General features: G+C 50.1%; 1 protein-coding gene and 1 pseudogene across 1 annotated transcript; one reads left to right on the top strand and one right to left on the bottom strand.

The window, feature by feature from the left end:
- Positions 1-3,979: 3,979 nt before the first annotated feature.
- Positions 3,980-8,351, top strand: LOC146176490 (uncharacterized; annotated as a pseudogene).
- Positions 8,352-12,784: 4,433 nt separating this feature from the next.
- LOC146176489 (uncharacterized) lies at positions 12,785-14,326 on the bottom strand. The gene has a single exon (XM_084582808.1). The coding sequence runs from the start codon at positions 14,291-14,293 to the stop codon at positions 13,061-13,063; it is 1,233 nt and encodes a 410-aa protein (XP_084438934.1). The 5' UTR covers positions 14,294-14,326; the 3' UTR covers positions 12,785-13,060.
- Positions 14,327-16,195: the final 1,869 nt, after the last annotated feature.

Here is a 16,195-nt window from a genome sequence, read left to right as displayed (position 1 = left end):
TAGAGGACTGCTTTTGAAACTGATTTTGGCAACCCCAGACATAGTCGTAAAGCGTGCCTCTCCAGTAGCAACAAAGGTCGTAGTTTGTATTTAGGACTGCCCGAGAAAAGAACACAGCCGAACTACAGAATTGGTCTCACATAAGTTTTATAGAGAAACAAAACAGTATCTCTGCGCATACGAAATTTCTTATGGCTAATTCTAATCAGGCGACCAAGGGCTCGCTCACCTTTCTGGCAATTGCTTTTGATATGAGGCCGCCAGTCTAATTGGGAGTGGTATAATACGCCCAAGTACTTTAGGGATTCAACCTGTGGGATTTGTGAACCGCAATACGCAAGGGAGGTATAAAGGGGGTGTGCCGGTGGGAAACCGAGTACTGAGGATTTCTTCCACGTTAAGAATTAATTTTACTTTACCCAGCCAAACTTCAAGGGCATTCAAGTAGGCTTGCAATAACTGGTATAAAGAATGAACACCTTGTGCAGAAGAGAAAAAGGCATTATAATCTGCACACACGTACACTTTTATATTTGGATGAACAGGAATATCCCTCATTAATATATTAAATAGCAATGGAAATAGCACCGATTCCTGAGGCACGTCTCTAGTTTGGTAATAAGTTTCAGAAGTTAAAGAACCTCTAGTGCAGAAAAATTTTCTATTTCTTAAGAATTCTTTTAGCCATACAAAAATGTAAAAAGGTGGCCTAACTTGGCTTATCTTATTCAACAGTATAGAGTGTTCTACACTGTCATACGCTTTGGCGATATCCAAAGTAACCAATGCCGACACTTCTTTCTTCTTCACTGCAAACCTAATTCTACTTTCCAAATCGAACCCCTTGTCGAACCCCACTAAATGCATTCAGAGTCATGACATGATTTGTGAGGCGCAGGTGAACTATGCGTTCAATAAGTTTCACTGAGTTTGAATTTAGAAAAATGGCCGAATATTACCTAAAATAAAACTTTTTTTTCGGATCTTTGAGAATTAGTATAATTTTAGCAACTTTCCAGTCTCCAGGTAACCAAGCAGTTTCCAGGGAAAAATTTGCAGTAATCAACACATCCGAGTTGTGGTCTTGCAATAAAGCTTTCAGCATAGCAACTGTAATACCGTCCCATCCAGGAGCTGCATATTTCAGACCAGCCACTATAATATACAATTCCGATGGCTCAACCGCAATGAAATCAGCACATAGCGTAGGTCGAAGTAACTGAACCATCGTTTGTGCTTGAAAGCAAATAGCAAGGTCGTTCGCAATCTGTTCAAGTTTATATTTTGCTTCATGGGGTGATACCACCTCTGACTCTGTTACATGTGGTGGAGATGAACTTTGGGTCCATTCCATGAATCTGTACAATACCTTCCGATTAACTGGATTAGAGAGATAAATATTCATATTAGCTTTATACTCATCCTTTGCTATACGAATATTTTTTTTTTAAATGAAGCCACATAAAATTTACAATTCATCCAATTTTGTTGACACTGGTTATGGGAAAGGCTCTTCTATGCAGCTTTTCTATGACGGTGTTGTGTCTCTTCGCTTGTGTTTGTGTTTGTTGCGCCACAGTTCTGGGTATCACACTTTTTCACATTTTTCGTTCCCCCATCATCACGACATTTTGTAAGGAACAGACGATTTCACAGTGAACACTGAACGCTCAGTGGCATATAACCGAAAAGAGAGTGCTTGTCGAGCATGTTCAGAATGCTCAGATGATGATATGGAGGAAAAGGAGGAATTCACAAGCTTTTTAAAGAGTTCATTGTTGACAAATTTTTGTTCACAAGTAATTACTCTAAGAGGAGCGGATTTATATTAAACGTAACTGGGAAGTGGTCGCTAGATGTACCACAATCCACCGTAGCCCATGATGAGACCCTTAATCCATTTGCTGCTAACGTTAAATCAAATACTGACCTAGAAGCTGCTCCCATAAGTTATGCCTGGACTATTACATCAACGCACATCGTTTACAGACATCCAGTTTCAGAGCCGCTGCTGCCCACGTAGAGAAATGTCTTCATTTTCTTTCCTTCTGTTATGATGCTTGTCGCGCTTGCATATTCGAGCTTTCTCTCCGCGCTCTTAGTGATGACGAGAATGGAGTGTTAATTCATGTTCGAAGTTACTGTATCCTCTTTTTTTCTAGGGGCTTTATACCCGCTGACGGTTTGATGACTTCATTCAGTCATGCGGATCCGTTTTCGCGAGTGTGAGTAGGCCTGGACGAATAACTCTCTGCTTCGTCTGGAATCCGCGTCTGCTCAGGCCCGACGCACTTCGCCGCTTATCTTTTATCGGCTAGCCTTCCGTGGGCTCGCTAGTTAGTAGGTTTTGTCAGCTCTTCTCCTGTCCAATGCATCTTTCCTTCTTTCTCGTGTACCATTGACCACGTACATGTTTTGTGGTTGTTTGCATGACATCCGTGCTTCGCAGCATTTATACGGCTGCAGGTAGCACCGGGGGTCCCGGAGGGATGCCCCTTGGACATCGGTTTGCCGCGGTAGGCCTAACTCAGCCGCGTGTTGCGTCAGCCGTTCGAAGTAGAAAGAATGCAAACACAGAGCTTCATTTGCAGATTAAATATTGTCCTCGTGATCTACTCTTTCTTTTTCGTCGATTGGGCACTGAAAAAGGGCAACAAATTCAGAGGACCACTCAAAAATGACGATTTGCGGATCCCGTGAGGATCTGTGCGCTCGCTATGGCTGCTCCCGAGCGCCCAGAGGAGAACGAAGCCGATCCGCACGAACTTGAGTTACGTATTACTAGTCCTACGCGAAGAGTTCCCCACTTTCATCTATTCCACGAGTCGCATAGAGCTCCTTCGGTCGTGAGGGCGTCGCCGTCATCCAGAATTGAGAAAACCTGTGTCAGAAAATACGCATGTGATATCGTGCAACCTTAAGTGTAACCTATCTCTTCGCATATTCAACCTGGTGTCATAGCATTTCACTTTTTATATAGCTTCCATACGTTAGTTAAGCTGGAGGCTACATTGAGACAGGGGTTGGAAATGAAGACATATGTGCATCCAATAATACGTAATAAATTGCTTTATACGAAGGGGAAGACAATGTACCTATCACACATTTTGCTTTGGACAACTGACCCACGCGGTAAAAAAATGGAGAAAGGTGGGAGGGAATGCGAAAAGAGAGAGAAATAGGTGTTTTAGTGTACACTAATAGAGGGCTGCAGAGAAAATTCGACCACCTTGGTATATTTAACTTGTACTGGCAGTGAGTGAAAGAGTAAATTTTATTAAATGGTTAAGGGACTTTTATCTTCGCCTCTTCAGCCAAAGCTGACGAGTGGTTAGCGGCCTCAGCATTCGCTAGCTTGCGAGTTCTTGAGATCAGGTAGAGCTGAGCTTCCGGGTCAGAACTGGCGAGCTAAGCCTCCCACTGCCTTCCATTTGGATTTGGAACTGTTTGTATTTGATGTGCGCTGCATACCCACGTTATGTGGTACTAAGTAGGGGTCTTCCAGCATCATGGGTATAGTGCTCTGGAATATTAGTATCGGCATTCGTTTTTCAACGTTGTGGGTCGCATCGCGTGTAATATGTGTGAATTAATGAAGGTGCCCACCTGTAGCCGCCTCAGATCGATGGCCTGCTCGTTGCTGAGCTTTTTATGTGGCTCCGGATATACTTTCCGCAAGCTTCTGTACATCACCGAGATTATATACCACACACACACTTTGCCATCTATTTTTATAGCCAACATATACCATCCCCCCTCTCGCCCAATGTCCTCACTGGAAACGCTCCTGCGAGATCTCCAACGACTCGCAGGGAAGCATCCATTGATCATTGGGGGGTACTTCAATTGTGCACACACAGATTGGGGCTATCGGGCCAATTCGAGCCGAGGGCAACGTCTCTGGTTCTTGGTACGTGGGCTCCGTCTCACTGTGCACAATAATTTTCACACTCCCACGCGAATCGGCAATAGCATCTGCATGGACACCAGTCCAGATCTGACACTCAGCCGCCACCTCGTGGACATCACCTGGAACAGGACACACCATACACTAGGCAGCGACCACTACATTATCTTTCTCGCTGTACCGTTTACACAGCCTCGTAAAAAATTCCTTACACACAAGCTAACAAACTGGGATGCCATCCGCAAAATGCGAATGGACTACCTAGATTCAACCATCACAGACATCGACCAATGGGTGAGCTCACTCATGACCGATGTCTCCGCACACACCCAACACGTCGAAACAACACAGGACACTCCTACATTAGACTCTAGACTCGCCCACCTCTTGGAGGCTTATCACAGCCTCCTAGAGCGCTGGAAAAAGAACAAACTTTACCGCAAGCTGAAAAAGAGGCTGGCTGCACTGCAGTCACAGATCACCCAACATGCAGGTTAGCTCTGCTGGTCCAACTGGGGACAGGTTTGTGACAGCATGGCCGGCAATCTGTCCACCAAGCGAGCCTGGCAACTCCTTCGACATCTAATCGACTCTACAGTCCAAAACAGCTACGCAACATCACGTCACTCGGCTCATACACAACACGGACATAACCCCGGACGTCCTTTTGGACAACCTAAAACAAACACATACATCACCCGGCACATCCGACCCCCTTCCTCCCTATACAGGCCAACCAAATTTGACTCTCGATGTTGAGATTACGGAAGCCGACTTCCGAGCGGCCCTCCTGACTCTCCGCACCTCTTCCGCTTTTGGTGTTGACAAAATCTCCCACTCCATGCTTCGCAACCTGGATGATCAATCGTTCACCCAGACTGCGGACTACTTTAGCAAATGCTGGGCGGAAGGTACCCTCCCCCAGTCTTGGCGCCATGCCAAAGTTATATTTATTCCTAAACCAAACAACCCACTCACACTAGCAAACCTCCGACCCATCTCCCTCACTTCGTGCATGGGAAAATTTTTTGAACGCGTCGTGCTGGCGAGACTCACTCAGCACATGACGAACAATGACCTCTACCCCCACAGCATGGTCGGCTTCCGCCCCCGTTTGTCCGCGCAGGATGCCATGCTGCAGCTCACCACCGACATTTTTGACCCGGCTATCCCGGGCCATACAAAGGCCGTCCTGGCTTTGGATTTATCTAAAGAATTTGATCGAGTGGATCACACCGCGATCATGACAGCCCTCTCCCGTCTTGATGTGGGTGTGCGTACGCACACCTATATCGGAGCGTTCCTTAACAACCGCATGGCTGAGGTCCACTTTGGCCCACACACATCACCTCCTTACTCCCTTAAAGGGGTCGGTACTCCCCAGGGCTCTGTCCTCTCCCCTTTCCTGTTCAACGCGACAATGATCTCACTAGCCCGCAAACTTACCACGATACCACACCTCCGGCACACCCTCTATGCCGATGACATAACGTTGTGGACCACCCACGGCAGTGATGGCGACATAGAGGGCACACTACAAAGCGCCGCCACATTAACACAAGAACACGCACGAAGCATCGGACTCTCATGCTCCCCAGAGACGTCCGAGCTCCTGATCCTCCGCCCCACCACCCGTAACCTTCCCAGCGCCCCCATAACCGTTGCTTTGGATGATCGCCCCATTACGGAGGTGGACACTCTCTGGGTACTGGGGCTTCATATCCAAAGCAACGGTAGAAACAGCCTCGCAATAAAAGAACTCCAGCGGGTGAAAGGTGCGATCTCGCACCTCATCCGCAGAGTTTCGGGCCAACATAGGGGCATGAGGGAGCACGATCTATGTCGTCTCATTCATGCCTTTATCCTCAGCCGATTCTTATACACGCTTCCTTACCTCAGACTAAGAGGTGAAGAGATCTCCACCTTGGACGCGATGCTTCGTACCGCGTTCAAAACCGCCCTCCACCTACCCCTCAACACTTCAACAGAGAAATTACTTCAGCTGGGTCTCCACAATACTGTTGGGGAGCTTGTGGAGGCCCACAGACAGACCCAGTATATCCGATTGACACAGACTGGCACCGGACGTCACATCCTCAGAACTCTCGATGTTCACATCCCAGCTAACGACTCCACACTCCTCTCCATCCCACGCCCTATCCACTCCAACCTTCTTGTCAAACCCCTTCCCCGAAACTCCCATCCACAACACCACGAGCCCCGCCGCCGAGCCCGGGCAAAGGCGCTCCACAAATATTACGGCTCCGAGACGGATGCCGTATGGGTGGACGCCGCATGCTCGGGCGATGAGGCGGCGGCAGCCGCGGTGAACAATACTCTTCAGTCCATTGCAACTCTCCCCCTTACCTCCTCAGAAGTGGCCGAGGAGGCAGCGATCGCCCTTGCAATTGCCCACACGGAAGCTAAATATATACTCACAGACTCAAAAACTGCACTACTAAATTTCGCACGTGGGCGAGTTCATGTTTCTGCTTTTTGCATACTGACCTCGCCCACTGGCAACCCGCCCCGCCACGTGGAGCTTATCTGGGTGCCTGCGCACTCGGGGAACCCTGGCAACGAGGTCGCCAACAGCTTAGCCCGAGGTCTAATACGCCGGGTACGGGCGGTCCCCACGTCGGAGTTCTCCCGGGATCGCATGCACACGTTTAAAGAGATGACTCAGGCCTACCGGGTCGAGAGACAGATCTACCCCCCACCTCACTCCTCCCTCAGCAATCACCACCAAACACTATGGCGCCGCCTCCAGACGCGAACCCTCCCATCTCCTTACATTAGGTCCCGTTACCACCCCACTCTCACCGACCCCTCCTGCACCCTTTGCAACCACCCCACTGCCACCCTCGCCCACATTCTATTCCAATGCCCGGCGGATCCTCCCCCGCGGGGTCTGGAGCACTTCACCACCTGGGAGGAATGGGAGACCCTGCTACGCTCTGAGGACCCGGTCCGGCAAAAGACCGCCACAGACCGAGCTGCCCACGTCATGAACCGTAGGAACATGAACGTTTGATTGTAGTGGGGCCGTGCGGGGGCCCAGGAGCCTGCGCGCCCCGAACTCCTCTGTTAAAATAAATGTTCTTTTACTACTACTACTAGGGCTGTATTATTATGGTGTAGTGAGGGTAAAGCGGAATCAGGTCTTCTGCCGCGAGACTGTTGGGCGCACGTAGTTTGTATGTAGGCATCAGTGGCGTTTCAAATTGGTTTACAGGAAAGAAAAGCCGCAGTACCTTTCACAATTCTTCGCGGACTGATTGCTTTATTGCTGGTTGCTTTATAGGAAGGGAAAGGCGCGGTAACTGTCTCACTTGCTTTTGTGGACACCTTAGCCGCGCCGTAAGGGAAGGGAAGAAGGTGGGGGTGAAAGTAGAAAGAAAGAGAAGCCGTAGTGGAGGGCTGCGGAGTAATTTCGACCACCTGGGGATCTTTAACGTGCGCTGACATTGCACAGCACACGGACGCCTCTTCGTTCCGCGCCCCGCCGGGGTGGTGAAGTGGTAAGACGCCCGACCGTAGTACCCGGGTTCGAACCCGACCTCGGCGGCTGCGTTTCGATGGAGGCGAAACGAAGAGGCGTCCGTGTGCTATGCGATGTCAGCACACGTTAAAGATCCCCAGGTGGTCGAAATTACTCCGTAGCCCTCCACTACGGCTCCTCTTTCTCTCTTTCCACTTCACTCCCACCTTCCTCTCTTCCCTTACGGCGCGGTTAAGGTGCGAAACGAAGAGGCGTCGTGTGCTGTGCGATGTCAGCGCACGTTAAAGATCCCCAGGTGGTCGAAATTACTCCGTAGCCCTCTACTACGGCTCCTCTTTCTCTCTTTCCACTTTCACTCCCATTTCCTCCCTTCCCTTACGGCGCGGTTGCGGTGTCCACAGAAAAACAAGTGAGACAGTTACCGCGCCTTTCCCTTCCTATAAATAAATCAGTTTAAATCAGTTTTGTCCACAGAAAACAAGGGAGACAGTTACCGCACCTGTCCCTCCCTATAAATCAATCAGTTTTTTTTTCGTTTCGCCTCTACCGAAACGCAGCCGCCGAGGTCGGGTTCGAACCCCGGTACTCCGGCACAGTAGTCGGGCGTCTTACCACTGCACCACCCCGGCGGGGCCACCTTATCTGAGCCGTAAGGAAAAGGAGGAAGGTTGAAGTGATAAAAGAGTTGCCACCAGCCAATAGCGGATTTCGCCTCATAGCAGTTTAGTGGTCCAAAGTGCTCCCTGGAGCTTTCTCTGATTCTTAGCACCAGCGAGAAGTGAAAATTACCTGGCTAAAAGCTGTCGGCACTACATGGAGCTGTATGCAATTTTACATAATGCCTGGTGTCCGTTAGGGATTTTATGCACAAATTGGCTGAAAACGGAACCTCACTGAATGCAGCTTTTGATGTTACCTGCTCTGGCATTGAAGAGCAATTGAGGCGCAGTGTGGCATTACACGCAGTGTTTCTTTACCACCTTTTCGTCCTGTTGAAGCGCCGCTGCCTGGCGGAAGCACGCAGGCAGCCGGCACGAGCCATGTACCCGGCGCTGCAGAGCCTGCGCCTCCTACTCTGGGAATACCTGTCAAAGCGGCTCGAAGTAGACGGGGAGGCGCGGTTTCTGCAGCGCTGGCACACACGGTTCTTTGTTGTGAGACCAAATGTGCTAACCATGCCGGCATTGTTGTATTGAGGACCACAAGTAGTGTGCATTGGATCAGTGCATGTACATCCCCCCCCCCCCCTTTTTTTCCCTTCACCCTCTAGTGCATGGGGATGGAGAGATTTGAGTGGTACTCCCTTTATTATTGTATATTTTATCCCTTTTTGTACCAATTGATATAAATTGTATAAAAGGGTAAGCAGACTCCGATACGGAGATAAGACTGTTAATGTAAAGCGATTTACAACATCTGTATTGTATCGGCACATTATTCTGTATCCTTTACATATAAGTGTATGTATTGATGGGTCCAGTGTCAATGTATTGTGAGTTTGGAAGTCAATAAACTTCTCTTTGTGTAACCATCGAGAAACGCAAATTATGCATAAGCGGCTTCTGGTATTGGCAACTAATTTAGTACGTCTGGGGACAGATAGTGCCGCTATCCTTTTAACGCGACAGCATTAAGGAGCTCGTGTCGCAGAAAAGCAGGTGTCGTCGGCGTCGGCGGCGTTGGCCGTGAGCGATAAATCCCGGCATGCACTTCATAAATAAAAAGCAACTTCCAAGATGGGCTAGGTGGGAATCGAAACAGGGTCTCCGGAGTGTGAGACGGAGACGCTACCACTCAGGCACGAGTTCTTTTTTTTTTTTTCTTTATTTCCTGGCTTTGGTTCATACCATTTCACAAGAACACAACACGAATAACACAAAACAAAGTACATATTGGAAGGTCATCATCAGCCAATGTCAGGCTGGCTTCGTCTCAGTACATTAAAACTCCCGCAACGACAGCAAAGGCTCTACCCTTGAGAGCCATTCGGGAGGGTCAGCAGCCACTTTCTGTATGGCAATAAACCAATTCACACTTTCTCGAAAGTATATTCTAGCGGGTCGAGCATCCCTGTCGCAGTGATAGCCCGCCATTCTGGAGCGCCATATAGAGTGGAGGCCCATGAGCATGATTAAATCATACGGAACGCCATCTTCATTATCAATGCTTAAATACCGGATGCCGTGGGAGTCTAGTGGAAATTCTTTCTTTATCGTACGTTGCAAAACATCCCAGAAATAAACCCCTTCCCAACAATGCAAAAAAACATGGTCTATTGTTTCCGGCTGCTTGCAGATTAAACAGTGCGCCCCCCACGGTAAAAAAAAATCCCTTTCCTCCAAAAACTTCTTTACTGATAATGTTCCGGTGTGTAATTTAAAGAAAAATGTCTTAGCTCCTGGCGACACCTGCATTTTCTTTACTCTCTTCAAGACATCTCTGCCCGGACCTCCACTGTATAAGGTTCTGTACAAGGGTTGTGGCAAAACAATGTCACATAAATCGCGATACAGCTTTTTTCGTTTTACAGTGGACAAATATTCATTAGAAAAACGCACTGAAAGAAGTCTTACACTAGCGACGACCTCCCTGTAATAACCAAAAATCCTACCCGTAGCTTCTTCGGTGGAGACAACAAACTCCGGCAGTAGGCGCCGTAGCCTAACTTGGCAGACGGTGCGTAAGAAAGGGTCCGAAGAATCCCGAAAAAACAAAAACCGGTTGACCACCTGCCGTAAAAACAGATGGCCGAGTCCCAACCCGCCGTCTTTTACCCGACGGAACAAATTCGTCCTGCTGCAGCGTTCCCATTTACCTGCCCAAACAAAAACGGCGAAAATCCTGTGTAACTTCTGTACGTTTACGCGCGAACAACTCAAAACTTGCATTGCGTACCAAAGTTTGCTGATAAAAAAAAGATTGCATACAGTAGCTCTGGCAAAAATCGACATGTTTGCGCCTTTCCACTTCTCGGCTCTCTCCCGTAGTTCGGTCATTTGCCCTTTCCAATAATGCTCGCTTTCGCGGTAGGCACCCAGCTCGACGCCCAAGTACTTGGTCGGTGTGTCTGTCCACGTAACATTGGCAAAGCGATCTGGTTTCGATGGCCACTGTCCATGCCAGAGCCCAAGCCACTTGGCCCAGTTCACCCCGCTACCGGTAACTTGAGAGAACTCACGGATACATTTGACAGCCTCGGTGATACTCTCCTGGTCAACCGTAAAAATAACGATGTCGTCTGCATACGCGAGCAGCTTCACTTCGGCTGCTTGTAACCTAAACGCACTAATGTTGACATTATTCATAAGTTTCATGCACAATGTTTCAATATAAATGCAAAACAAAAGAGGACTGAGGGGACAGCCCTGTCGCACCGAACGCTGCAGTCGAATGGGGGCTCCCAGACTCTTATTAATAATCACTCTCGTCGTGCAGTTACGGTACGCCAGGGCCACACCCTTACATATAACTGAACCAACATTCACATGTTTTAAAAGGGAAAACAAAATTTCGTGATCGACGCAGTCGAATGCTTTTTCGAGGTCGATCTGAAGCATGGCGACCCGACCATCCCAGTCATCACAACACTCAAGGACACTTCGCGCCTTTTGAATGTTGGTCACTATTGACCTCCCTTTTATCCCACACGTTTGGTGTGGTCCTACTATATCCTTAATAACCGTTTGCAACCTTCGGGCCAAAACCTTCATAAAAATTTTATATTCAACGTTTGTAAGTGCTATGGGTCTGTAAGATGTTACCAGGCGTTAAGTTAAATTGGTTCACAGGAAGGGAAAGGCGCAGTAACTGTCACACTTGCTCTGTGGACACCCGAACCGCGCCGTAAGGGAAGGGAGGAAGGTGGGAATGAAAGTGGAAAGAGAGAAAGAGGATTCGTAGTGGAGGGCTACGGAGTAATTTCGACCACCTGGGGATCTTTAACGTGCGCTGACATCGCACAGCACACGACGCCTCTTCGTTTCGCCTCCATCGAAACGCAACCGCCGAGGTCGGGTTCGAACCCGGGTACTCCGGCACAGTCTATTTCATCAGTTTTAGGAATGAGTACGGTGTGGGATGACCCATATGACGGAGGCAGGGCATTTAATGTGTAGGCATCGTTATAAATTGCGTTCAAAATAGGTGTGATTTCGTACTTAAATTCTTTGTAAAAACCTGCGCTGAACCCATTCGGTCCCGGCGATTTACCGGCATTTAAACTGTCGATAGCCTGCTCCACTTCTGTTTCAGTTATCTTTAGTTCTAATCTCTCTCTCACTTCATCGTCCAGACGCAGTATCGTCGCCAGAAACTTATTCTTAAAAGTGTTAGCGTCTACCGTGTGGGATGCGAAGAGGGTTTGGTAATGGGCGTTGAACGCTGCTTTGATGTGGTCGTTGTCCGCCGCCAAGATACCGCCCCAATCTATTTGGTCGATGTGGTTCCGTTGAGCGTTTGCTTTTTCTAACCCCAGCGCTCGTTTTGATGGCGCCTCCCCTGCAGCTGTGTCTTCTGCCCTTGCCCTCACTAACGCACCTCGATAACGATCTTCGTCTATCAATTCTAGTTTTTGCTTTGTTTTCCGTATATCTTCAATCCATTTCCCCGGCGCTCGAGCTTCCTGTACGGAGCAGTGTCCTTAACTCCGTCTCTTTCTGCTTTTCCTCAAACCGTATACATGTTGCCCTCTCTATTGCTTTAATTTTTATAGTTTCTTTACACAGCTCCCACTGTTGCCAAAGGTGCATATTTTTACTTGGGTTTATTTTTTCAATTTCTTCTTTTACTATGCGGGTAAAATGTTCATCCTGCAAGAGTTTATTATTGAATTTCCACACTTCCCACGAAAAAGAATTCCCTCTCTTTACCCATCCAAAAGAACATTTAACTAAACAATGGTCTGAAAACGATACCGGCTCTACTTCATAACTATTGCATTCAGGTAAGATGTCGAGGGATGCATAAATGCGGTCCAGCCTTGCATGGCTCGAACCCTGGAAATGCGTGAGCTTTACGGTGCGGGCTCCCTCGAGACACTCTGCCACATCCTCGAGGTTACACTCCTCAACAATTCGCGATAGCACTTCAGTGCTTGCGTCTCGGTATGGCCGCCGGCTTGTCTTGTCTCGCGCACTAAGGACGCAATTAAAATCACCTAGGACGATCAGTTGTCTATCGGTGCAGAGCCGCTGCTGGATGCCTTGGAAAAACTGCGCCCTTTCATCTGCTACATTAGGCGCGTAGAGACAGACAATCCGCCAATCCGTGCTATTCAGCGAAAAATCTAAAAGTGCACACCGGCCCGACTCACAAGAAAAATGACCAAGCACTTCAAGCCCCGGTAACTTCTTCACAAAAAGAACACAGCCAGCCGATGTGCCTACAGCGTGGCTAACCACAGAAAAAAACCTAGGCGTGAAACGTTGCACCATGCTCTCGGTCTCTTCCTCACCGTCAACTTTCGTCTCCTGCACAGCTAATACATCAATATCATGCTCCGTTAAAAGTCGGTACACCTGGCCTTGTTTTCTCTTTCCTGCCAGACCTCTAACATTTAGCGTGGCGACCTTCAACGGTGATGCAGGAGCCATTTTTTAAATAAGAAGAAGAGACCGAAAGCACGGTGCTTACCTCTCGCGCCTAGCACAAGGCTAGACGCCTCCGTCCTCCTCGAGCTTCTGGCCGTGCTCGAGAGGCGCCGTGTCGCCGGCCCGCCTCTCGCTCGCAAGGTTTGAGCGAAGCTTTATCGTGGCCCTCCTTGTTTGAGGCGCCTTTGCTGGTGGTTCCTCAGAAGTGGGCGTTGCCTCCTTGTCTCTGCCGGTGCTGGTGTCGGCATGTGGGCGTTTCCCGGGGGTAGCGGCCGTGGTCGTCCGACCACCGCAGTTGTGCCGGTGAACCTCGCTCACTTCCTTTGCTTCTGCGTCCTTGGGAGCCGGCAGGCTCTCCGCGTCCGCTGAGGTCTCCTCGCTTGGCTGTGGGAAATTCACCGTAGCCGGCGCGAGCTCTGGCTTATCGGCAAGGGGGGCGTCGCCACTCGGAGTCACCGAGGTGCCCTGCGACACGGGAACCTTGTCCAGCACGTCGGCACCCTTTGCTGCTTCCTCAGCCTCAGCGACGTCCATCAGCTCCCTGTTGTCGTCCTTCGCACCGAGCCCGGTCGCTGACGCGTAGGTGCGGACGCAGTCCTCGTCCGCGTGTCCATAGCGCCTGCACTTGGAGCACCTGGGCACCTTGCAGTCACGGCGAACGTGGCCTGTGCCGTGACACCGCAGGCACTGCATCGGCCGCCCGGGAACCACCACGAGAGCCAACTCGCCGGCGACGCGAAGCTGGTGGGGCAGGTCGTCCACCTTCATACCTGGCTTCAACTTGAGCAGCACTGTTCTCGTGGTGGATCCCTTTTCCTTCATTCCAACGACGCGCCAACGCTCCCGCGTCACCTCGGTCACGTTTCCGAACGCCGCGAAAGCAGTCCTGATGTCCGCGTCTTGGACACCGTGTAGCATCCAGTGCAGGCGTAGCTTCACCTGCTGGTCTTCAGGGTCGAATATGAGGCAGCGGCGTCCCTTGACTTCCAGCTCCTTTAAGGCGGCCAGCTTCTTCGCGGCTTCCGTGCTGTTCATGGTTACCGCCCACACATGGTTGATTTGGTACGCCCCCAACGCCACGACGTCGGGGAGCGCACCGACGTTAGCGAGGGCATCCCTGAAGTCCTCGACCCTGTAGGGCCTCATACGCACGTCGCCGTGCAAAAACATCGTGTTTAACACAACACGTCCGGTGGGCAGGGTAGGCAAAACGATCTCGTAGTCCTTATCTTCTTCGGCGCTAAACCTGTTTCCGCGGCCAGCAACGGCCGCTATCGCCGCTCCGACGGAGCTCATGATTCCGCGTCCGTACACTGCGGTGGCCGGAAGTAGAATGCTCAGCCACGAGTTCGATGATTGAAAGCGGTACAAAAGCGCTTCTAGTGAATGCGGTGTTGCCTTAGAAACGTGCCGTAGAACGTTATACTGCGGTGTATATCGGTAATTTTGAGCATGTTACTTAATGAACTCGCAGTTACACGAGTAGTGAAGTACGTTTCCGCTACATTTCTTCTGCGGTCTGCACACATGCAGAGCCATCTTGCGGCAAACACAGAAGAACCCCTCCTCGCAATGTGCGGCGCTGCCCCGAACGTGGCGCGCCACTCGCCCCTGACCGCCGTGCACCCTCACGGGTTGTAGAATCAAGCGTCTTTCCTTTCTTTAGATCACTATCTTCGCTCACCCGCTTCTCCCCTTCGGGCCGCGCGGGTACCGGTGCAAGGATGCCCCAATACCCTTGCGTTTAATAAGTTTTCTCGCTCTCTCCCCTTCCAACATCCAGCGTGCGTCACTCGAACAGTGGTGTTTATGCGACGCGGCTCCTCTTTCCGCTCACAGCGCGATTGCTAGGTGCAGCGTCTGATGCCGGACGCCTCTGACGTGATCGCTGCGCCGTAGCGCTTCTGCTGGGAAAGCGTCCCCTGCGATGTGTGCCGAGCTGCTTCCGAGGAATCATGCTTCTGCGTGGTGCTCCCAAGCGAGATAGAGGATGATCTCATCAAGGCGTCAGCCCCATGATCGCGTCCGCCTTCATGGCGCGTCGATGCCCGGCTTTCTCCCTCCGAGACACCGAGTTCTTTGGTTCGTTCCGCTTGCTCAGGCGCACGTTTCGTTGCCGCGCCGAACGCTGCGTTGCTCGGCGCTCACCACGTGACTCGTGAGCGCAAAGTCCGACGCGGGGCGCCTCATCAATGATTGCTGCGCCGTAGCGCATTGTCTTACACTTTTTGGCAGGTCGACGGGTGTTGTATTGCAGGGCCTTGCGCGCTCGCTCTTGAGACGCGTGTGATGGAAGCGGCGCCGTCTACCAGTCCCGGTAGCGCTGGGCGGTGCGAACGAGGTGCAATAACGCTATCGCGTTCCACTCTTGAAGGCGAAGCTTAAGCGTCCTCCAAATTGTTTTATCCTCCATTATACGCAGTCTCACAACGCATGTATTACCATGTCTTACCTTAGCAATCATCGAGAAATATATTGTGAAGCAGCGCCTTCTCATATTGACGAGCAATATAGCAGGTGTGGGGCCAAAGACAGTGCCGATATCTTTTTTTATCCTCGATTTAATGCAACCATAACAAATTAAAGAGCACTGCAGAATCCGACAGCTGTTCTGTTCTGACAGCTTTTTTCATGTCCTCCATGTAAACTTTTGTTGGCATAATAAAATTTGACTTTGAATCTGCATTGGAGTAATGCGAAAGCGCTCATGCTGCTGTTGGTTGCTTCTAGTTGCTTAATTCGCTTCTTGTTTACCCATTTTATTCTTTTCAAATTGCGCGCCACTCTCTTCCTATGCCCTTTTTCGGCTCCACTTTCAGTTGCGGGACGTCACATCCTCTACGTCAAATTTTTTTAACTTCTTGTTTCTCTATTGATGACCTGTCGCGACATCGGACGCCGGCGGACGTGCTCCGCATGGGCTCCCGCGAACGTGATCGACGACAGAATATATTGAAGGCGGACGACTCTGAGACTTCAAGAGACGATCGCCAGATGATGATGATGATGATAAACTGTTTATTTACTCCCAAAGAAGGAGAACCAGCCGAAAGACTGGTTGCACTGTTTGGAGAAGATCAGCAAGGATCCCTTGGGACTCTCCGGCCTTCAATGCGAGCAAAATGAGCTGGCGCTGTTGGGCGAGCTCGGTGGTACGCAGGAGGGACTCCCACGCATGCACTGTAGCTGTATTGCCTG

Source organism: Amblyomma maculatum, chromosome 10 (genome assembly GCF_055883805.1).
Source record: "Amblyomma maculatum isolate TAMU_Amacu chromosome 10, ASM5588380v1, whole genome shotgun sequence".
Lineage (NCBI taxonomy): Eukaryota > Metazoa > Arthropoda > Arachnida > Ixodida > Ixodidae > Amblyomma > Amblyomma maculatum.
Note: the sequence above shows the minus strand (reverse complement) of the source record. Positions and strands in the feature narration are given on the sequence as shown.

Bases quoted from the DNA above. Each gene is read 5' to 3' on its own strand.
- LOC146176489 (XM_084582808.1), bottom strand. From the start codon at position 14,293: ATGAGCTCCGTCGGAGCGGCGATAGCGGCCGTTGCTGGCCGCGGAAAC.